The 24722-nt window shown below is 45.6% G+C and overlaps 1 protein-coding gene across 1 annotated transcript in view; it reads right to left on the bottom strand.

Annotated features, from left to right (window-relative positions):
• The window catches only part of Mrna-cap (RNA guanylyltransferase and 5'-phosphatase mRNA capping enzyme), a 62232-nt gene that overhangs the window by 12913 nt on the left and 24597 nt on the right, over positions 1 to 24722 (bottom strand). The window contains exons 9-14 of the mRNA XM_077696099.1: positions 23811 to 23932; positions 20476 to 20579; positions 16138 to 16239; positions 10164 to 10299; positions 7539 to 7610; positions 3827 to 3991 (exon numbers count right to left, since the gene is read on the bottom strand). Of these exons, the coding sequence (XP_077552225.1) occupies positions 3827 to 3991; positions 7539 to 7610; positions 10164 to 10299; positions 16138 to 16239; positions 20476 to 20579; positions 23811 to 23932 (701 nt within the window). The remainder of the gene's footprint in view (positions 1 to 3826; positions 3992 to 7538; positions 7611 to 10163; positions 10300 to 16137; positions 16240 to 20475; positions 20580 to 23810; positions 23933 to 24722) is intronic.

Here is a 24722-nt window from a genome sequence, read left to right on the forward strand (position 1 = left end):
CTGCATAAACAGTACCAAATAAAATTGGGGCACTCCAAAAACCGAGGCGCAAAAATCAGAAAATACAAAACAAAATACAGTCCTTCTGTCCTCGCAACTGAAATTGAAAGGACGACAGACAGCACTCGGCTGATGGGTACGCGTGCGCCGCCTGCACTGACAGTGCATGCTGTGTTGGCGAGACACCAGGAGCGCACAGCCCGCTTCGCGGGTGCATGGTGCACTGTCCTATGAGCGTTGGTTGCCGGTGGACGTGTAGCGGGAATTTCGAAGTCATACAAACAGCTTGGGCGATGCACGCCGTCATGAAACTGGCTTGTACACTTTAATTCCGAAACAAAGAGTGTACATCAAAGCCTGGGAATCGGGAAATTTTGCTTCTGGAAAGTGAGGTCTTGACTTTATGAATTCATAGATGAACTTGAAGGGGTCATACAGACAAAACACAACTTTACTCAGTTTGAAAGTACTAGCCTTTGGTAGTTCAATCAATCCCGTACCAGCCACGAAAGACATTTTGTAACACATTAACACACACACACACAAAAAACAATCAAATATTGAAAAAAATTTCAAATTTCGCTCTACAGTGATGTATTAAGGGCAAGACTGACGTAATATAGGCCAGCCCTGAGAACATAAATATCTGCACGTTAACTGCGCGTTACCATTCAAGTGAAAGCACCGAATGGAACCAGAGGTGCCACTACAATCATCCTTTCATGCTCCTTGGAGATGACTTAGGCCAGCGGCAATCCCACAAACAATAATCTGCGCCACTGTAGCGAAATTGCTGGAAAGTGGCAACGAAGTCATCACTGGTTCATATCTACTCCTTTGCGATAAAATTAGTATTATCATCATTGCGAAAAGCCGTCTTTTAAATGAACCAAACTCGTATTTTGTCTCTTCATGGCCACTTTAAATTAGGCAGTACAATTTGCTTGTAACGTCCGTCATTTCATCGTAGCTGTCTCGTTTTAACAAGGTTGAACTGCACATACATCGACAAATTCACTTAAAATTGGGAGTTGCTAATTTCCTCTTCTAGCCAAACACATCCCCCATCTCGAAGTTGAAGAAGCGCCAACACCTTTTAAGTGCAGAGCACTTTAAGGGCTCACCTTGTCATCGTAGCTCGCCGCTGTAATGCTCAATGTCAAGCGACTGCCGGAATCAGGCGGTGCAGCAAGATAATGCACCCAATAGAGCCCCGCGTACCATTGTCGGTTTATATAGTCATAAGCGTTCAAAACTTGTGAACCGCTGGCGCTTGTCATACATCTCCCTGTTGTTTTGCGCACAAAAAACTGCAGGCACATTTGAGGCAAAATATACGTACTTAACCGGCAGCGCCCGTGTTCATTTAGTTAGGAACGCTCGTTGGGGTTGGTTTTTAAGATAGTAAGCGAAAATAAAGTGGCAGTGCAACACTGGCGCAAGCGGGACGAAAAGCAAGCACAAGAAGAACAGAACTCCCACTGGCCCAGTTTCAGGCAGGGGGTGTGCGAGCACTGCGAAGGCGGGAAATTTGAATTGCACTGGGTGGTAGCAGTGAGCGGATAACGGCGCTACAGCCCATAATTGCGAATCACTGCTCTGCACTTCCAACAGCTTTCACGTTGAGCAGAATGGTTTTAATTTTTCAAAAGCAGAGCAGCACAGCGATGAGCCAGGCACAAATTTTTATTGTGGCAACTGAGGCTCATCAGAAACAGCTGAGCACGTCTTGCTAGAGTGTCTGGCATGCAGCCAAGAAAAAAACCACCTCACACACAAAAGATCAAGTGCCTCAACCACAGATCTACACCTTTGAAAGCTCTTCTTGGACCATGGCCGTCTCCATCATACCAGCAAAAAGTGTTAAGACGCACTATTTGATTATTTACACGACATCGGCATCACTGAGGCGATTTTGAACTAGGTATCCTCATCCTTTGAGAATACCTGGACTATTATGTCGCCTACTAAAGCTGCATGTTAACTTTTTGTTACCCTTCTTTTCCTCCTCCTATTCAGCTCTACTCCCCTTAGGGCCTTTATTCCCTAAGGAATAAATTCCGAGGTGCATTTTCGCCGTTTAGAAAATTGTAATTTTTCGTTCCATACTTGAAAATACAAAAAAAAAAATGCCGAGCATAGCCCCTTAGAGAGATTGGCAAAGATTGGCCAAAACGAGCATACAGTCTAATCCCGCTACAACGAAGTCCGCTTCAACGAAATTTCCACTTCAACGAAATATTTCCAATTCCCCGTCAGCTAGCCATAGAAGTCAATGCAACAAAGTCCTCGCCACAATGAACCATTTGTCTGGCTTGCTTTCGCTTCAAGGAAATTTGCGATGATTTTCTCTGGGTTTGAACAATTATTTTACAATAAAATAAGCATAGCGCCAGCTATCTGTAACTTTTTATACATTCAGGACGCTTACCGTATTTACCCAATTGTAAGTCGACTCGAATGTAGGTCGATCCCAAAAAAATGCATCTCTCAAAAAAAAAAAAAAATACGAGCGCCGCCTAGAAAATTGTATAACAAAGAGAAGCGCTTCCGTCAACCCACACGGCGGCTCTACCATCAATGATCAATGATCCCGCAAGAGCCGTGTGCTCGTGGTATGCACGGTTGATTATAAAAAAGAAAAGCTTTTCCATAAGCATCCGAAATAACCATGCGCCATGGGTTGAGCGGGAAGAACACATTCGCTGCGAGATGACAACCATCGAAGCAACAGGCAGCGGCTACTCCCGCGCGATACCAAAACAAACAACATGGTGGCTGACGGAAGCGGCCACACGCGATTTACTTTTGAGCAACCATCGCATTCAAAAGTGTACTGAACAATGTGATATGATTTGGGCTACGTTAGCGCCGCGCATTGAGTCAAGGGATTCGCTAATACTCATTTTGTTTATTAGAGCCGAATAAAACGCTTCTTGAGCGTTTTTGCACGTGATTCGTGCGCGTCGGCGTTGCGCGGGCGACTTTCGCTTCTACTGCTTTTAAGCGTATTAAGTTCTCCCTCGGTATGACGTATGATGAGCGCGGCAGTAGGAGGAGCCTGACGACTTGCTCCAATGGGAAGGCGCGCTCTTCATGGCGGCAGTTTGAAAGCGCTTGAAACAGCCGGCTGGCGCCGCTGGAAATGTTTAGACTTACCACGGTGCGGCAGCGTCAGAGCGGCGCATTTTCGCGAGCAGAAAACGCCCCATGCGGTTCACACTTTATACCATAACCATGGGAACGAGGGTGTAAAGCTGTCCCCATCTCGTAGCACCCCCGATTTCTCGTTTCTCATGCCGTTGCTAGTGGTAGACGGTTCGATTTCGATTCTAAGTCGACCCCCCAACATTAGATTGTCAAATTTGGAAAAAAAAAAAAAAGGGTCGACCTACAATCGCGTAAATACGGTAGTTTCACCGGAACCATGCGTAGTGCGCCCACACTGCCACCCAAAACAAAAACAAACTCATAGGTGGACGCTATTTTTTGATGGTGACGACGAAGTGGCGTGTTCGGCTGTCTTTACACGAGGCGCACGCCAGGTTCGCCAAGCCCTCCCTTGGCAAACCCGCACCCACTCACCTTGTAATGATTTCATTGATTGGGGGTTTAACACGCCAACGCTAGTGCCACAGTGGAGGGCTCCGGATTAGTTTTGATTACCTGGGAATCTTCAAACATGCACCGAAATCTCGCACATGCGGGCGTTTTTGCTTTTTGCCTCCGTCAGAAAAGGAGCCGCCGCACCCGGGAATCGAACCCGCATCCTCGTGCTCAGCAGCACAATGCCTTAGCCAGTGCGCCACCGCGGCGGGTAGCTCACCTTGTAGGCAATGGGAGCGTCCCAGAAGTCCTTGGGCCGTACGCTGAAGGGTTCGCTGTTGCGCTGCACGCGGCCCTCTATGAAGGCCTGCTTGCGGGGCTCAATGAGCTCGTGCCGGATGCAGAGCAGCCGCAGGTTGAAGTCCGCCATGCCCACCTCCTCGCCCTGGAAGAAAGAAGAGTGGCAGTCCGCCACGACTCAGCGTTTCCCGAACGTGCCAGCAGGTAGGCATGCAAAACCAAGACAGCCCATTAGTGTCATTCGCCCCGGCCATTTCCGCTCACTGAAAAGCAATGGCACTGCTTCTTTCGAGAGTGCACCGGCGTCTCGGTTGAAATGTCCCACTGACACGCAGTTTCATTATCTCGTATCTCATTACCGCAGTTTCATTGCAAAGTTTTTGTTTTCTTTTTCATAAAAAAAAATAAAACGTTCCCAAATTAGATTATCAGCGTTTACGTCATGTAACCAGCATGCCAAAATTAGTTCAAAAGCACAGAGGTAATAAAACTAACTTGGCCTGCACGGTAATTGAACAAAACAGTTTCGGAAGGCATGAAAACAAAAAAAAAATTGCAATGTTTCCCTTTGCAAATGCAGGTTATGCACAAACGTGGCGGATGCTTTCATCAGACGAATTGTGAATAGAAAATTTGTATATGAAATGATGCGAAATTTATGCAACTGTTTTTGCAGGTCCACATGCACAGAGGTCTCGTACGGCAATCATTTAGATAACGCAGATGCATGAAGTTAATAAACTGCTCTCACAAACTACACTCTGTTCGTACACGTCTTAATGAAACCCGAGCATTATTTGCATATGGAAGTTTACATCACCCTGGTGGTTAAAGGGACCCTGAAGGCTACCGGCAATTGGGTTTCAAACGAAAGTCTGACCTTCCCGTAGCCATCTTAGCATTGATTTGGTGCTGAAAGCCGCCTTAATTGCTCAGAAATCGCTAATCAAACCACGCATTTCCTTTCCTCATTGCCCTCATAGCGATAAACCGAAAGCAAGCGAGGCAGCAGAGATGTAAAGCGGCGTAGAAGCAACTGAATACAATGCTACTCCGTACCAAGTGGTTATATCACTTTCGGTCAAATCAGTCATGCATTCCTGAATTCCCATGTCCTTTGTCGCTTCGGACCACTGAGCAAAATGTTCCTTCATGGGAAATGTGACCAGTATTGACACTTTGTTGAAGAAAAGCACATTGTCCTTTCTAGACCGTGTGAATGGCGTTGCCGATGCCAAAATTCCCCGCACGATGCCTCGTTAGCAGCATCGCTGAGAGCATGTACAAGTAACACCATCTAGCAGCGGCAGCCCAGAAAGACGTTGCAAGCACTAGACCTTGCGCACACTTGAAATTAAGGGGGGGGGGACACTGGTCTTAAAACAACTTCCTTCAATTTTCAAGTAAACTTTGTGAAACTTCTCAGCCTTGCTGCTTTTTTCCCACTAATGGCAAATATGCCATTATTTTTTTAGTAGGTCAATTAGATACCAAGATAATTAGAGATAATTAGTCATTTTTGGATGAACAATAGACAAAGAACTGTTAGCTGTAAAACTGTAATCTTTATATTTTCAAATAATATGAACCCTGGTGAGTGCACTACGAGAATCAGTACTTTGATGCACTACTTGGAAACAATTTTACAGGTCATTAAAAAACATGTTTGAAATGGGCATTCGAAATGGTTCCTTGCCACTGGCGTCACCAAGGATTAATGAGCTTTAAAATTAGTTCCAAACGGTGCATCAAAAAAACGATTCCCTTATTGCACTCACCAGGGTTGATATTATTGGAAAATATAACGATTACAGTTTTATAGGGAACAGTTCTTTGTCTATTGTTCCTCCAAAGATGGCTAATTACCTCTAATTATCTTGGTAACTAATTGATTGACTCAAAATATAATGGCATATTTGAAATCAGTCGAAAAAGAACCAGCAACAGTGACAAGTTTCACAAAGTTTACTTAACCATTAAAAGAAGCTGTTTTAAGAGCCATGCCCCCCCCCCCCCCCCCCCCCTTAGGCCAAAATAAGCGTTCCCATGGTTTTTTTTTATTTTTTTAATGCAGCGAGAGCACGCAGAGGATCATTATAATAAAAGTGGCTATGCACACAATACTGTACAGGCGTCACACAATCACCCGGGCAAGTATTGCACCAGGTATTGCAGTTGCACTGAAACCTAAACGAACTAAACGAAACCTAAACGAACTAAGCAATAACATGTTCAAGCACTCATTTTTTCCACTTGCCATAAGGGAATGGAACTGTTTAGATTCCTCATTAACTAATGCAAAATCGTTATCTGACTTTGCACCAAAATTAGAAAACATGTTCTGTTAAGCTGTAACACTCGCATCCCCAGAGGCATTGCGCCACCAGTGAAAGAGTATTAGGGGAGTATATAAGTGTTAACTGGAGTGTTTGCAAGTTTGCTATTATTTGCCTGTGTACCACTGCATTTCATGCACAATTTCTCTTCTTTTTGCTGTTGGTATCTTTGTCTTGTCAGAAGTTAAAAAGCGTGACTTGATTATGCTTTTTGTTTGTTATAAGTGTGTACATGTTGTAAGTTTTCAAATGTGTTCTTGAAGAATTTCAGCTCCGTATTCTTACTATCTATAATTAAAAGTAAACAAATTTGTATATTTTTCGTCCTTATACTTTGTGATGACTGCCATTTCAATACATTCCTGTTTCTGTTTTCTGCACTGATATTTGATTGATTGTGGGGTTTAACGCGCCGACGCAACGCAGGCGATGAGGCGCGCCGTAGTGGAGGGCTCCGGATTAATTTTGACCACCTGGGGATCTTTCTCGTGCGCCGAAATCTCGTACACACGGGCGTTTTTGCTTTTCGCCTCCATCAGAAAAGCGGCCGCCGCGGCCGGGAATCGAACCCGCGACCTTGTGCTCAGCAGCGCAACGCCTTAGCCACTGAGCCACCGCGGCGGGTCTGCACTGATATTTATTGATGTACCACCTCCATGTACAATCTGTTTGCCCACCTGCTATGGTCTCAGAATGATACTGGCAGTATTGAAAATAAATAAATAAATAAATAAATAAACTTGTTCGCATTCGGGATAGTAGCTGCGTGATCTATCGGCTGGGCTCCCGTCCTATTGTTTTTAGTTTTCTCATTTGTTCTTCGACATTCAAACATGGCACTACAAAAACTTTCAGTTAATATTTTATAAGCTTGTGAAGGCGTATTGCTGACATATTTGTAACACAATTTCAAACCCTACCGGTGTAAGACGCGCCAGTGGGGGCGCCACCTGTCTTCACGTTTTCGCTATTTTCTACCTTATTTTAGAAAAGCTAGGGGTATGAGTGACACGTTCGTGTTCTCGACGAGCTAATCTATCGGTCTAGAGCAACTTGTATTCTACGTTCGGTGTCCCTTTAAAACAGCTCTTGCATTGCTCAATGTCCTGCTGCTGCTCCCCTTACCTTCTCTTACCAGACACTCCACGTTGTTCCTTAACGCATTTTCGAACGAGCTACATGTTCCTGAAAACAGCAACCTACTAATGAGGAGGATCTAATAATCGAGTAACAAGGAGACCATAACAACGGTCCAATGTTCCATTAGCTGTGAGGGATTAACAAGACTACGTTAGCAAAGATCCAGTAACAAAAACAGAAGGCACGGATTCAAAGGATCCGTTACGGCAGACTCACCTGAAACCTGACGATGTCGTAGATCAAGTACCGCGGCACGTTCTGCCCGTTGTTGTTGTCGATGATCATCTCCTGCGGCGTAGGAGAGGCGGCAGGCCAGACGGTCATCAATGTAAAGTCGCGCTACCGGAAGATTGCGGCCACACACAATAATGTGCCCGTTGGCACTGTGCCCACCAGGGGCAAACTTTGGAACGCAGTACCAGAAACACAAGCGTTCCATGACCCAATTTGCTGGTTTTGCCTAATCACAAAAGTTCGAATCACAGATTTGAATGCGTCCAAGTGTGAAGCACACGCCCAAGGTGTGTGCTTCAAACCTGGGCTACGAGGCGCATCATAGTGGAGGGCTCCGGATAAACTCTAACCCCTCGGGGATTTAATGTGCGCCAAAAACTCGACACCCAGGCTTTCTTGCGTTTCGCCTCCATCAGCAAAGCAGCCAACACGATCAGGATCGAACTCGCGACCTTGGGCTCAGCACTGCAATGCCTTAGCCACTGAGCCGCCTTGGTGGGTCAGCCATCAATGCAAGGTCATGCTACCAAATGATTAGGGCCACGCACGACAATGCGCCTGTCAGTGTTGTTGTGCCCAACAAAGGCGGTCTTTCAGGTGGGGGGTCCCTAGAAACGTGGCCATTCCATGGCCCGATTCGCTGGTTTCCCCTCATGGAATCGTCCTCTCACAATGCCGCACTACCGTTCATCCTACGAGTGCTCCTGGTACTCTCGGGTTGATCTGTATTGTTGTAATGAAAAGAAGAAATTCCCAAACTGATGGCTGTTTATTCCAATTAGACTGGACACAAGCGACACCACGTAGGAGCTGGACCAGCACCTAATCAAAACAAATTAGGGATTCTCTTATTAAACGAAGGGTTCCTTTTTACCGAGTAAGAAAGTACGCTTAAAGTGGTACCGACACCAAATATCCGTTTTTCAGTGCCCCAACGAGAACCTGCTACCCAATAAGCATACCGTATTTTCCGGTGTATAGGTCGCGGTTTTTTTCTGAAATTTTCGTTGGTGCGTCTTATCCACCGGTGCGACTTATGTATGGAAGAATTCCGGTTCATGGCGGCCGCGCGTGGGCAGCGCACGTTAGGAGACACAGCTTTATGGTCAAAATGAACCCGAAGCCCACCGCTACTGTGTTTCTCATAGCCCATATGTCGCTTCAGGACATTAAATCAAAGAATTAGCAGTTTATTCCAGTCGAAAACAATGATAATGGCCTGCGACATGGAGGCCTGCGACAACCGCGCGCCACTTTCTGCCATGCGCAGTAACTACAGTTCAGAATAAATTCAAAGTAATATCAAACTGGGTAGCAAAAATAAAATGATTATCACATACAGTTACTCTGAAGGAGGTAAAGGTGCTGCCAATTTTTAAAATGACAGCTTGCTGATAAGTTTCGATTTTCGGGCCGCTTCCAGTCGCGTCATTTCCGTCCGCCATGACACCTTTATTGCGCTGATTTACGACAGCACGCAAGAGACGCGCGACGTTTGGAGAGGTGGCCAAATGGGTCTCCGACTCTTGGGACTCCATTTCTACAAAAGCAGTTGTAGCCGGGTTCATAAAGGCCGGAATGATCCGTTCCGCGAGTGGTGACGATGTTGGCGAAGAAGATATCAGAGTCGGAGGGCGATGTGCTGGCGGAACTCCCACTTGAAGTTGCTGAATTGTTTGTTAGCGAGTCGGAGGAAGAAGACTTCAATGGTTTTGCCTAACGCCGTTTGTAAGTACATGCCATCTGTGTGTATCAATAAACCATTTTTGAGAACTTTGTTCTGTCAAGACTTTGGGCGGGAGATGCACGTGTCTAGCCCTCCTCACCGGGCGATGCGTTGATAGGCGGCGGCGGCCGCAACCATGTACTTTCGCCGCTCTGTCTAACGATCTGATTCACTGTGCGTTTACCTAATTAACAAGTGCGTCTTGTACACCGGTGCGTCTTATACACCGGTGCGACTTATACACGTTTTTTTTCGGAAAAACTGTCATTTTGAGGGGGGTGCGACTTATACAAAGGTGCGACTTATAGACCGGAAAATACGGTACATATTCAGACCGCCATGAAAACACGGTACAAGGGAAAGCAGCCTACCAGGTCCGCGTCCCCACCACAAAAACGCAATACGAGCTGCTGATAGTAAAAGAGACTGCACGCAGCCTTCACTTGTGGCGAGCATGAATGCCGGCTCAATGATAAAGGCACCAAACTCAGTGAAATCAGTGAAATTCCACAGTGGAGTCTCCTAACAAATTCTGCGTGGGACATTAAAATACCAAACCTTGTGATTTAATTTTTCTTTGCACCTGGTTACCAAATCAAAAATCACACTGAATGAAGCGCTTCAGCACCACATGACTTCCTTCTTGCACGGTTACGCTGCCACTTGGTTTATACGACCAGAAACTTAAACTGGAGTGAAACAAAGCCTCCTGAAACTGAACCCCACAAGTATATCTTGCAGGTAAACACCTGGTTTCAAACACGTTTCAAGGTAAACAGAAAATAAACGTTGCCGAGGCCGAACAGAGCCTCTTCCCAAAATCGATTGTGATTTCTTCCTCCTCCATGCGTGGCCCTCTGGTGTCAATGCAGACCACTCACCCCATCCACCAGGGTGAGGTCGAGGTGCTCGGAGGGGGCCTTGCGCTTGGGGAAGGTCAGGCCGGAGACTCGGAAGACGCAGTTGTCCCGGTCAATGAAGAAGTGCTCGTCCTTCCCGTCTATCAGCATCATGTACCTATGAAGCAAAGAAATGAGCATGTATCGGGGTTTGTGGGGTGCTTCAGCATAGCAGCACACCGCTACAGTGACAACCACTTCAAGCGTATGACGCGGGGGCGATGAAAATCCGCACTAAATAGCTAGAACATGCCCAAACCAAGCTACGTGTGTGCAACCCCTCCCTCTCAGGCATTTCTTACCATCGCTCAAACAAACTCCACTTAAAGAACTCGGGCATGGCATTTACTCTTTTTTGTTTAGATCAGCTGCAACTGCAAGGTTTCTCAAAATCGCAGCTTGATGCTTCTTCAAAATCACGGCTTGGTACTTCTTCTTGAGTGGAGTTTTTTGGTGCAAGGGCATCTAATGCCACGAGTGTCGTTGCTATGACGGGACGGGATAAGAAAAACGTGATAAAAACTGTACTAAATGAAAAGAGTTCTGAAAGTGCCAAAAATTACACTGGTGCAATGGGCCAATTTCAAAAGATGGTCATGAATGAGAAGGGTTATGAGGTGTACAATGAACTAATGGTGTATAGGGCCACAGTTAGTTCAAACTTTACTCACAAGCAAGCTGATGGGAGTGCAGCTTGATGAACAATAACAGGGTCTATTCACACAAAGGCTAAACAAAAACATGCCAGAAAAATAAAAAAGTGAAATAAAGTTTTCTTTCTTTCTTTTTTTTTAGGAAAACATCTGCATGAACATTCACCAAGGCAGCTATTCCAAAACACTTTCTAACATTTTCAATACCCCATAAAGACACATTCTAATCGCTTCATTACTACCTTAAAGCCCAACTGCACTCAAATTTTCAACATAAAAATGGCGCACATAAAAATAGTGCGAAATTAAAAATGCTGCACTTCAAACATGGATGAGCGTGATGCAAAATGCTTGTGAAGATTGGCGTTTTTGGAACCGAAACTGAAAAAAATGAGGTCATTACTGACGGCCAGACGTGACATAGGTGATGGAACGGAAGCAAGCACACCAATACCGGCGGCCGCTTGCAGCCGCCTTAAGGGGGGACGCGGGGATCAGATTGTGAAAAGTGGCAAAAAAATCATTTTTTCGGAAGTCACATTTTCGGATTGCACGTTTTATATGCTATGCATTTACGAAGTTTCCCCGCCCCAAACGATCGCAAAGTGCCAAAGAAAAATATTTATATCGGCTGAGGTGGCAAAATATTTCCTCAAAATGAGGAAAACATGGCAATTTTCGCAGCGCTGTATCTCCGGAACGACGCCACCAGGCGCCGCCATCTTGGTCGCGTTAGATCGGCCGACTCTAACTTTCATTTTACGGTCGCTCCGTCTGTCATCGCTGGCTCATAAACGCACAAACGGCAAAAACAGAAAGGTAGTGAAACGAAGAAACCGATAGATTGTAACACGCGATTGGCTGTCCGGCCGCCTTTTTTGATATGGCTCTCCTGATTGGGCGTCGCCATGATAGCAAAAACATGGCCGCCACGCTGATGCGCATTTTACGCTGACTGCGCTCCGCCGATGTTTTCAAAGTTTCCCGGTCGATTCGGTTGCAGTTTACTCGTTTTATCTGTTGCGGTACTGAACAGTGACACTACTGTTATTGCGGCAATAATGCTTGAGATCGTGCGCCAGATAGGGAAGTGCGCGGCTCGAAAGATGCATCGAAAACGTGCCCGCGACGTCGCCGTGGTCTGTCCTTGAGTGGGAGGCGCGGTCCGTGCGCCTACAATTGCGGTTTGTGAAGCGAACTTTTGGACGCATTGCGAGCATTGCGATGTTATAAAACACCGAGTTATTGCTGTGCTTCACAACGAGCTCGCGAGCTTCGAGAATGGAATGACCGACTCGCCAGAAGTTGCGGCGCGCGCTGCATTGGCACGACGTGTTCGGGCAGCGGCTGCTAGCGGGATCGGTTGCTATTGCACGCGAGTAATAATAATTGATGTACGCGAAGTAAAATTTAATGGGAAAAGCGAAGTGGCCAACCATAGCAAGGTTACCTAAATTACGATTGTGGGGAACGTGCGCGTAAGGGATTGATTGTAAAAGGGGGGGTGGGGGGTGCAATGAACCGTCACCCAGCTTACTTGAGAAACTTTTGCCGTGGCTCTAAACTAGTTCGTACAACGAAGTTTGGGATTACAAAATTATATTTTCAGTGTTAAATAAATTAGAAAAGACGCTGTAAGGCTGCAGCGTTTTTTTACACTTCGATATTTTAAATGGGTTTTCTATTTTTGCAATGTTTGCAATTCTGTTGTCTATTTTGCAATGATTGAATTGTTTGAAGGTGAAGAGCATGGTATGCTAATAATAATCAATGTTGTAATTGCAGGGGTGAGACAGACCAAACAGATTTGGGAGCAGTTTTCGGAGCAGCAAAATTTCGATTTTGGAGCAGAAGAATCTTGATTTGGAGCAGTTAGGGACATTTAATACATCGTCTCGTGAGCTTAAAAAATCATTATTTCAGCAATTTGCAGGGTCAAGTGCACATTTCAATCAGTTTTGAATACACAGAACACTCAAAAAGCCTTACCTGAAAGACTTTTTAAGAGTATCACAAAGTACTAACTGCACTACCTTTTTCTTAACTGGTGATATTGTGTTGCGCCTGCACGCAACACTGACAACAAAACTGCAGTTAACATTTGAGAGTTTTAGCAGTCCGTCTGTTCTGTTGGTTGCTTTGTTACCGGGTTTACCGGACCGGTCTGCGCCTGCGCGCGCGGAAGGGCGAGGAGGCGCGGGAAACTAATCCCCCTACGCCTACGAATGCCCAAGTGCCCAGACAAGTCCCGGTGAGCACGGTAACTACGTACACGACGGAACAGACGAACTGCTAAAACTCTTATCAAATTTAAGGGCTCCGCAATTGTGGCGTTTTTTTTTTGCTGTTTTAATGCTAAAATTATTATTTTTGTAATCCCAGGCTGTGTTGTACGAACGACTGTAGTCCCGGCAACAGTTGAGCAGCTTCGAGCTAACGGTCGCATAGCCCAACCAGCCTACCCGTTTTAGTCCCCGGGGTGCAGGTTCACCCTATGGTCATTTGAGTAGCGTTAATGTTTAGCCACCTAGATTTTGGCATTACATTTCACTTTGCATACATCAAGTGTTAAAGTCGCGTTCTATGGCAACCGTGTAGTCCTGCAGCTATTGGGCGCTGCCTGAACAGGTCGCGGCGCCGCAGCACAGCCCGCAACTTTCGTGTCGATCGTTCCATCCCCGAGGCCCGCGATCGCGCTTCGAAGCACAGCAACACCTCAACATTTTACAACAGCACAACAAGCCAAAAAATTCACTTCACGAACCCGATTATAGACGCGCGCACCGCGTTTCGCACTCAAGAACAAACGACGCCGAAGTCATAGGCCCCACATTTCAATGAACTTTTTTTCGAGCCGCCCAACCTCCCGTAATCTGGCACCAATCTCAAACCGTATCCTCGCGTTAACGCCACTGTTCAGAGCCACAACAGATAGAATGAATGGACTGGAACTCAGCTGATAGCGTAAAATAAACCAGGGAAAATATCGACGATACGCACTGAGCGTGTTGGTAGCAGCCAGATCAGGTGGCGGCCATATTTGTTGCCACAGCGATGCCTAATCGAGAAGGCCGTTTCTGCGAACCCGGATGGAAAGCGAATCGAGTTTTAGAAGCTATCGCTTGCTTCGTTTCAGTCTTTCTATTTGTGCCATTTCTGTGTTTGCGATTGACCGACGATAAAAGCGGTGACCGGGATGCGGGAGGCTTTTGTCCCCGCCAAAACTGACATGAGCATTAAAATCCGTGCCGTTGAGGCTCTTCTGGAGCAGTTTGGCGCAATTTTCGCCATTTTTGTGCTTTTGGAGCAGCTTGGCGCAGGAAAATGGAATTGTATCAGAAAGGCGCAATATGCGCAGCTGTCTCACCCCTGTAATTGTGTAAAAGAACTATATTCTGCTTTCAAATCGCTCATCTTATGCTTGTGATGCCCAGATATAACTTTTTTACACTGAACACCCTCATGTACTAAGCTGTAGCTTCAGCAAGGTTATGACACCCAGAAATCTGCTGAAAGTCTGCTGGCACATTCATATAAAACAAAACCATGCCTTACTCTTCATTTTGGAGACAGCTATGCATTAGGCATACATCAAGTAAAGTATAGGTACCCTAGTAGCCCATAGTGAACTTTGTGGTACACTAGGTGTAAAACTGGTGCTTCTGCCATCTGAAGGCCTGCACATGAAAACCTTCAATTGGCCAGGAAGGCCTCCCAGATGCATCAAATCGAAGGGCAAAGGTCTTTGAGGTTGTCCCCAAGCAAGGACAGCAAGGACTATGCTGCTGGTGCAGTTTAAAATATCGTGAAGTCTTCGTAAACTTTAAGAGCCGTTTTCTCAAAAGTGCGTTGTACGAGTTCTTCGTTGCTCGTGGAAAGGATAACATGCCAACCACTGGGCGGATTTTGACACTGTCTGTTTTAATTTGATCCTTGAAGAGTTCTGCAGGGTATGACACTCTCGGATTTTCATTTTAGGGCCTAGTTATTTTTTTATGTGACATTTACGGCTGAGTCAGCTGTATACTACTGGGTACAGGTGAAAATAATGTTCTCTGTAAAAAAAAATGAAGGGTGTAAAAAAATTCGAAGAATGTCATACCCTGTAGTGTTCTTTTGACTACAATTGAAAAGTGTTCTGAACTTCCTACCATACGTAAATACCTTGCTAGGCTTTCCACGAGCGGGCAACATGTACACCTCTGTAACACAAAAACTACTGAAGGTATCATCATGAAATTTCAAATTTCACCATTTGGAGTGTTTTTCAATGCACCTACCAAATTTCATTACTCCATGTCAAAAAAATAAAAAGTTTGCTCCGATTCCCACCTCCCGCCTTAAAATGTGCGTGGTAGCGTCGTGCTTCACATGGTTGTTTCCACAGAAGAACTTCCACTAAAGTTTCTCCAAGCTAATGGATTTAATTCAATTCGGACATCGCGTTGCCTTCAATCGAGATGAAGTAGACCATCCTACAGAAATTTTTGCATCAGAATAACTGCTGGAGTAGCAATCCTCGGCATTGCCAGTAAAAAAACGAGCTGGTTCAGATTTACAAAGCTACTTGCTCGTACAATGCTGACAAGCAGCTTTGGTTAGCCCCGGTGGCTCAGCTATCATATGACTCTTTTTGAAGGCAAAAACTGCGCACGGGCGAAGATCAATCACTAACCATTTTTACTATGTCATTACAGTCGAATCCCGCTACAACGAAATTGGCGGGCCGTGTAAAAAATTTCGTTGAAGCGAAATCTGGCCCAACACACCACGGGAGGGCAAGAACAATAACCCCGCATATTTCCATATCATTGGAAGCATAACACAATGTTTAAAAAAAAGAATGATGCGCAATAACATCATGTTACTCCTATAACAGACACACCAATGGCTATCTTTTTTTTACCTGCGCACAAAGAGCATGTTACGGAGGAGGGGTGAATAAATGCAGGTGCAAAGTGTATTGCTGTGCAACGGCAAGGCGTATTACCGTATCGCTGCCCACCGAGCTGATTACGTGCAGATAGCTGCTAGGCTGTCGGAAGCCCCCCTCTCGCGTAAAGCAGGAGCAGTGCCGCTATCCTCTGTCTGGCACGCCAGCAACTGACCTCAGCAGGCAAGCCACCCCATGCTTGCTTTGCCCCCAGCGTAGCGGGACCAACTGCGGACTGGCTTCTGATACACACGCCTATGGGGAGTTTCGCAAGTGGCATGCATTCAAGTAACTCTGGTTGCAGCATCCGTTTCCTCCCTTGCAGACGCTGTAAGAAAGTGAATGGGAAAGGAGGGCGGCGGCATCGTACCGGGTTCCATCGGCCTTCCAGCTGACCTTGTACGCCTTCTCGGCCAGCTTCATGATGTTCATCCTGTCCATGGACACAGGTTGGCTCCCTGGGAAACCCGAGCTGCAAATGGTGGCAAAGTGGTACAGTGTGGTGGACCGATGGAGATAACACACACGACAGACGTAGTTCACAACGTCAAGTCGATTTAGAATCATCCGATCTACACACTGGGTACATGATCTCAAATAGCAATTGGTTGCAGCCATTTTATTGCATACAAAGATTGACTCTTTGATAGTGTTTTTAATTGCATGGCAGGGGAGTTCTAGCTGAGGCAATTTTGACACTTCCAAGCTGCATTCCTACCAAGTTTCACGTTGTTAGAGCAAGAACTTCAGAATCTATCGAAGTACGTTCAATGGCGTTTTTCTCACTTTGATGTTTTTGTCCATTTCGCAGAGTTTATGCACGTTATTTTTCTCTAAGCTGTCATGGTACATGAAATTTGGCACAGATGTTCCTTATGATGCATATACTAGTAAAGTATGCAACTTCTGTTTGTAAATACTTTAACAGTCATAAAAAGAAAACAAAGAATATAGACACACCACCAGTCAATTTTTTTCCTCCTGAAGAAAATGGAGAAGAAATTTTTTTTTTTCAAAGAGATAACTAAATCCCATAGTTCATAAGGAACCACCTACCCCATCTTAACATTTACAGCAAAAAGCTTAACCCTCGAAGAGAGCTGGCTCGACATGACGCACATACCATGTTTAAAACAAGGGGAACTTTGCCCTACCAATAAAAAAAGATGAAAAATATGCACCTTCATTTTGCAAGTGTGTTAGGAAATATCCGCTACAGTCCTTCTGATAAAAAGGACATTACATAAAAAAAAATAAAGAAGCATAGTGAAAGTTAGCCTGCAGTGCTCGTTTTATACAAAATGGCCTAGAAAAAAAAAACAATCTTCAAGAAAAAGAAAAAAAACACGACCCCTAGAAAAAAAGACAAAAAAGAAAAAAAAAAGAAAAAAAAACATGACCCCTAATGCCCAGTCCTCTGTAATTCACGCGAACCTTAAAATGATGATATCATGCTTTCATTTCTAAAATGGTTTTGCATTGCATTCAATTTCCAACGAAAATGAAATCAGTCAGAATACCCTGGTCTCTCATGAAGCAGACACAATAAAATAAAAAAAGGTGCAAAGGACTCAAGCAGATGAAGTTTGGAAAGGCAGCACTTCCCATGAAATCTCGCGAACCAATGCTGCTTTGTCGAAGCTAGCATCATACAAGCATTAATGCAACCCTCATTTAAAAAAATTTCTCCGAAAGTTGTTAGCTTATGTGCTTACGAAGGTGAAAGCCAGTGACTATCGAATACCGTATTTTTGCACATATAACCTGCAGCAAAATGCGAAAATTTCAGTGGCAGAGTAATGAACTCCCGTATGACTCCCGTCTTTCGAGTCGCACAACTTCCTGCAACAGATCAAATGACAATGCAAACCCAGCCAACCCTATAAATAAAACCAAGGTAGATATCGGCAATAAGCGCTCTGCCTGAACCATAAGCAACTGCTTCGCCCGGCAGCCATGTTTTCACATCTTTACCACACCAAGATTTCACATCTTTGCCACACCAAGATGGCGGTGCCCAGTAATGTCGTTCTGGAGATACGGCGCTCCAAAAATTGCCGTTTTTTCATCAACTTGCACAAGCAGTTTGACGCCTCAGTACACAAGTATTTTTTCTACAGGACTTTCAATGGTTTTCGATGGGAAAACTTTAAAACGCACAGAATATAACATGCGCGACCCGACATTATGACTTCTGAAAAAAAAAAAAAAAAAAACTATATCGGGATCAATTTTATGCAGGTTTTTATTGGATTATCAATCAATGAAACCTTCATAAACAGCATTTCCTTGAGGGTGCTGGAAAATGATGTCGTCAGTAAGCATTTTTCCCCACTGAAACTGACAGGAGCAGCTGTTTTGGAGCAGTTTGGCGCAATTATTGCAATTTTCAAGCTTCCAGAGCAGCCTGGCGCAGCAAAACCAATTTGTATCAACTCTGCGCAATATGCGCAGCTTTCTCACCACTGTCATCATCCCCACCACCAGCCTATCTATGCCCACTGCAGGGCAAAGGCCTCTTCCATTAATCTCCAGTGCTAACTGTGACCAATTTATCCCCACAAACTTATTGTTCTTTGCTGCCCACTTAACTTCCTGCCGCCACCTGCCACGCTTGCCTTCTCTGGGGATCCACTCTGTTACCCTTAATGACCAACGGTTATTTTGCACATGCCCTGCCCACGTCCATTTCTCCTTCTCAGTTTCTACCAATATGTCATCAACACGTGTTTGTTCCCTGACCCACTCCGCTGTCTTCTTGCCCCTTAAAGGGACACTGAAGTGAATTTGTCAAGCTCCCGTTTTTGCTTGCACTGCGTAGACTGGCTCAAATTAGCACACTTTTCATCGTTTATTCGGTTGACAAATCGGTAATTATTTTACAAAGCGCGAAAGAAGAAAAACTACCATGCGCGGTTTGCGGCGGCCGCACCAACTAAGGCTGTGACGTTGGGAGGAGGGGCGCCGTGATTGGACGATGCCCAAGATTAGCACTCACACAAGTTTCGGTTTCGGTTTCGGTTCTGTAAAACATAACCAATGGCGTTGTTGGATGGGCATTCTCAATATCTCAGTAATCATCGCACTGCGCTTCTGCCATGTTGTCGGCTGTAAAATGCACAAGATAAGCCTCCCAGGACGGCTTGTAGTCGTAGCATTCACTAGCCGAGACCTACGCAGTGCATGAACGCCCTCCGCGTACCCGCAGCCGCCCAAATGTCATGCGCTTTTCCCCCATATTTGGAGCTTGCCTCCCTCATGCCTGTATCGTAAAAAGCGTGTTCGCACCAGGCCAAGGGTCTGTTCATTCTGGCCTGTGCCCACTGCCTGCAAGCAGTCGGTGCTTATGGCAACAGCACGCCAACGAGAACTCGCTAGCGCGCCAGTGCCAGCCTGCGCGCGTTTTGTGAACTAGTTCGTGTAGCCATGAACGTTGCGGCCCAAAAAAAGGTGAACTCAATATAGAAAACATCGGCGGAAAACAAAAAAGTGAACTTACAAAAAAAAAAAAAAGCACTTACCCGCGGGGATTCGAACTCGTGACTTGCAAAACATTTGCGGTGACATACCTAACGCCCCAGACAACTGAGCCACGGAGCGGGACGTGAAGGCCTGGCTAATATAGGGTATATATTGTATAACCGGTTTACACTTTTATTTAGTTTTGGCATTTCAAGCAGCTTAGGTGACTATTTGTTGTACTGCGATCGTGCAGTAAGCGTCGCCCGAGTTTCCACAGTAGCTCACGTCTAGCAATTGCATTTCGTAGACGGAAAAGCGTTCGCAGATGCGTAGTCGTGCTGCTGACCGCTGTGCTTGTTCGCCCAGCGCAAAAAAGTGCTTCCCGCGCCCTAGTTTTACGCTGTGCGGTAAAAATATCAGTTGATTTTATTTCCTTAGTACCTATATTGACTTCGCTGACTCTTCTCCCGCCTTCAAGAGGCCTTATATTTTCCTACTGGCGTACCAGTCAGCGAAGCGTCGCATGTGCGCTTGTGCAGCGCTTGTGTGAAGCGACCTTGACTTGGAGCTAGATACAGTGTACAAACAAACCAAGTAAAGAAAGGCACATTCTTCCATTCACAAACGTGTCCTGGCTTCGTTTCAACTAAGCGAACGAATTGCGACCAAGCAATTTTTTTTTTAACCTCCTTGATTGCGACGACCCGCCGGCGGCCGGCAGACGAAACGCTGGGCCGACTGACTCTGTCGGCCGGGGAGCCGTGCAGTAGCGCAGCCGTGGCGCAGCCAATTGCCAGCTCATCCCCTCCTGACGTCACACGAAAACGCCACAGAAAATGGGCGAGCGTAAAGAGAGGAGGACAGTGGTCGAAACATGGCCTGGGGACTCCGGACTACAATTTGCGCTAGTAATCCCGCAATGTTTACATATCTCTTCAGTGTCCCTTTAATGTTACACCTATCATTTTCCATTCTATTGCCCGCTGAATTGTCCTCAAGTTAAGTTGAACCCTCTTAGTGAGACTCCAAGATTCTGCCTCGTATCGAATCCCAAATGAACCCAATGTATTCTCTGTTTTCAGCAGCGGCCATTTTGGTACCATTAGTGTTGACGCCGACAGACTACGGTCCCTTTTCTCGTTTGATGAAACACCTAAAGCTCTTGGCCGGAAAATATTTAAAAAGAAAGAGAGCAGGATGAGGGGCAAAAGTACAGAGCCACAGCAAGGGCCGAGGGAAGACTGACCCCTTGAAATTGCACAGGTCCTGGCACTTCCGCTGAACCGTGGCCACTTTGTCCGGGTCCGTGACAGGCTCAACGCCGGGCACGCCTTCCATGAAGGTGGGGTTCTGCGTACACCAAGGTGGAGGGGATGTGCAGAGAGGGGACACCCACCTTCAGTCTCAGCGGCATCAGGAATTTCACACTGCAACCTCCCTGCCTATTGCTTGTATTCACTGGCGAGGCGTGCATGCAGGCAACCGTGTGAGTGCGCCGTCACTCCTTATGTCGGGCTCCGCAGGATGGCGGTACTTGTCCGTGCCATGCACATGACTGTGTTGCACTGTACCTCACCGAACGCAAAGTATTGCCTCCAGTCCAATGTGAGTGGGATTAATAACATCTCTGTTGACACCACTATTGAGAATCAGGTTGAAACGGAGCAGACGACGCACGCCAGTGTTTTTCTTTTCTTCAGCGTGCGGGCGCAGTGGCCCAAGTTGTGCCATGTCCATAGCAAATCAACTATGTCTGTGGCCATTTCCAGTGTCGCCAAGCGACGAAATTGACAACTAAACTTTTCAACAAATACCATTTACAATCAGGAAGCCCCCGCCACAGTAATGGCAAAGTCACGTTCATCACCAACGAAGGTTTAGAGGGACAGCCCACTGCTTTTTGTGGAGCCCATGTCCTCAAGCTCACTTGAAAGCCAGAGTCTTATACAGTGGGGGAAACCACGGGGCATTCATAATACACTGGTGAAAATAATTTCGATTCGGCACTAAGCTTTCTGAGACCCGAAAGGTGGCACCATGTAGTGTTTAACAGCTTCGCTTTGGTTTCAATGCGTGATTCAAAAACCACATAAGGGAATAGGGAAGACTGCATTTTAACACTGTTGTAGCTGGGGGCAAGTTTTCAAATATCACTTTTCATTTCGCATACAGACAAAAGTAGGTTTCTGCGCGGCTTGCTGACATGGGTGCCAGCACTTCTTTTGGCAGCCTCCTTAAGGCTGGCACATCAAAAATTCCCTTTCTTTCGAATGTTCTAGGGCCCTTTCAGAGAAACCGTTTAGGTTAAAAGTGTTTTAAGTGATGCCCCTTCATTCGGGATAGCGAGCACACCCCCCCCCCAAAAATCATTTCGCTGTCCATTTAAGAACCGTCAAAGTACACCTCAGTGAAATCAATGTCCACTCACTCACTGCTTTTTGAGACCTCAGCAGCCACATGCTAGAAGACAGTCACATTTGCTTAGAGTGGTCAGCCAGACTCAGAACAAGCTCACACATTACTAGATGCAAATTGAGCCCTACATTGTGGGACAGTGTGAGTATTCACAAATCCTTCGCAGTGTTAGTCTGCTTTCTAATCTGGAAGCGCTTTTCTCACTTACAAATTCACAAACAAAACCAAGAGTTTACTTCATTTTCTTTCCAAATTATTTATAGAGCAGAACTTTGGTAAATGGAAATCGGTTGAATGATACAACCCCTGTAAAGGCCAACCACACTCAAATTTCACCTCGGCCAAGTTTATTTTAAATGTACAACACGTACCCCTGAACCAACTGGGACGTGAATAGTAGAAATTCCTCATTATCATTTAGAAGCTTTTAAAATAGTTCTGCTGCAGGCAATGCTGCAGCAGCTGGCAGATAGCGCAAACAGCCATGAAGCGGAAATGGCATGCCAGCCAGCCAGGGGCTTCTTCCTCCGGTTAGCTGGGAGAACCGGTCAAGTGGTGCTTGGCGCCCTTCTCCGAAAGCTGTCGCCCATGCAAAGGTGCTGCACACAGGTTTGCTCTGGCTGGCTAGCCGCTCCTGTCCACTCAGTGGCCGGCTGCAAAGTCACTTCAGCGTGGCCGCAATGGCTGCGCTCTTCTCAATTTCTGTCTCAAAATCTCTAATTTTTGCTGGTCATTTGCAACATGTGCGCACGTATTTCAGCTGCCATATTTTGAAGACGATAGTCTTTCTTGGGCTACTTAAACCAAGAAATTTTGGTCTGTCTGTACGTCTGTCTGTCTGTCTGTCTGTGACTCAATTCAGCCACCCGGCCAAAGCAAAACAATGCCTGCACAATAGTCTTATATAGTCACAGCTAAATCTGCCCGTCTATGTCCGGTGTAATGTTCATACTTGTCAACATTGTTGAAGAAAAGCAAGACATTACGCAAATAAGAGACAACAAATCAATACAGAAGTGATATTTGCAGTGTTCCTTTATAAAAAAATCAAACATGCTTGACTTTTGCGAAATTAAACACTTCGTCAACTGCAGAAAAAGAATTCACTCCGCCGTCGCCTGCTGTCGCCCGCGCCACTATAGTTCTGGTGCCATTTTAAGAAATCAACCGGCAACAGCTACGCAAGGTTCCACTTGATAGGTTCCACGTTCTGCTTGCAACGCATGTGGAGTAGGGAAACGCGGTTCTATAAACGTTGAAGTAGGGCGCCTCAATTAACGTGCGTCTTCGCCGTACGGCAGCGTTCGCATCGAGACACCCGGCATGGAGCAGTGGAATGCGGGAAATTTAAAATGATTTAAGCAAACCTTTGGCGTCTTTACCTTGGGAGGAGCGCGACGCAAGAGGAACATGAGAAGTGAGTGGGAAAGTGAAGGGAGGCATTTACTTCACAAAAGCCGATAAAGACTATAGTCTTTTGACGGCATTTGCAACGAAAGAAGCAGATACTCGGCCAATTTTTGTATCTCGCAGTCTTTCCGGCAGGCTATACGGAAGTAGGGTTTTCAAGAGTTCAGAATTTTGAGTGCAGTTGGCCTTTAATGGAACAGATGTTCCACGGTTGGTTGGCTGTGTATAAAAAAAGCCAATAAAAAAACAATATAAAAAAGTAAAGGTGTGAGAATACTGAATAGTAACTTTCGAATCCAATATCGAATCGAAGTTGTAAAAAAAGCCAAATATCAAATCGAATATCGAATATCAATTTTTTTTAGAGGCCTTGATTTTTCAAAGGTTTTTGTGCAAAAACAGAAGCGCTTTCCCATGGTCGGGAGCCATGACGTTCTTTGTCAACCCAAGGATTGCACTTTTCAACTCCCATTTGCAGAAGACCAGTCGCCACATTACTATAAAGCGGTACTTCACAAATAAAAAAAAAAATTTGAGAAAAAATTGAAAAAGTTCAAAGGAAGGCCGTGAAGGACAGGTGCCTGTCCTTGTCCTTCATGTCCTTCGTCTGAATTTTTTCGCGCTTAAAGGTGCTGATCATAGACTTATTGCGTTGAATCCTTTCGGCCAACAGGCGGACAGGCACACAGTGATAACACAATTCTCCCCTGCGGAGCTCCCCAAGAAACGATGACTGCCTCCAAGAACGGCACCGACCTTCTTGACGAACTCCCGTCTCCGCCGTTTCTGGGCGGGAGGGTTATCCTCAGCCTCGGTGGTGCCGTCGTCTCCACCACCCCCGGGCGGTTCCCCGTCGTCGTCCACGACATCTTCGTCCTCTGCATAAACAGAGATGTCCCTCAGATGCCTCTCACCTTGTAGTGGCAACAAAGATCGAGCTCCCTCAAATAGAGAGGTGATAAGAGTAGTAGACACCCACTTCTATACTCGAGTAAGAGTTAAGAACGGCAACAGCTCACGTAGTGTATCACTCCACAGAAGTTATAAACGTGTACGTCGACGTGCACGCGCATTGTGAAGGGAGACTGCGATTACTGCGTGACATTCTCTGCTTTCCCTCTAGCAAGGTTTGTTCATCACTGCTTCAGTAGTTTATAAGCGGATTAAGGGTGAAAAATCATGGAATTTATTTGTGTCTTGTTTAAAATGCTCGCAGTAACACACTCTTCATGTTGCACAGAGGAACTGGTGATGAGGCACAAGGGAAACATTTATTACTATCCTTAAGTTGTACCAAACACTTTCTTCAGTGTGCATAACGCCTTAGCATAAGGCACTGGTCTTGAGAACCGAAAATTAGTGAAAAAAAGGGTCAATTCTCTGTATTAATTTTATTCGTACTCTTTAAGTCCCAAAGAATGTACACCTGCAAAATATTAAAGCTGTATTTTAAGCATTTGCAATGCTGCCGCCGCATTTTGAAATCCCCTAAATGTAATTTCTACCAAATTTTCCTAAATTTATATTTTTCTCGGAACCATTTTCCTTTTTTTTTTTAACAGGGTCACCTGTTGGGTACCCCACATTGGGATGTACTGGTCAGATTCACAAAATTTTTGCCACATTTAAAAGTGTAGAGTAAAAAAACTAGTCAAATCTCAATAGTGC

Source organism: Haemaphysalis longicornis, unplaced genomic scaffold, assembly GCF_048455015.1.
Source record: "Haemaphysalis longicornis isolate Haplotype H1 unplaced genomic scaffold, Haemaphysalis longicornis Haplotype H1 scaffold_18, whole genome shotgun sequence".
In the NCBI taxonomy this organism is placed as follows: Eukaryota; Metazoa; Arthropoda; class Arachnida; order Ixodida; family Ixodidae; genus Haemaphysalis; species Haemaphysalis longicornis.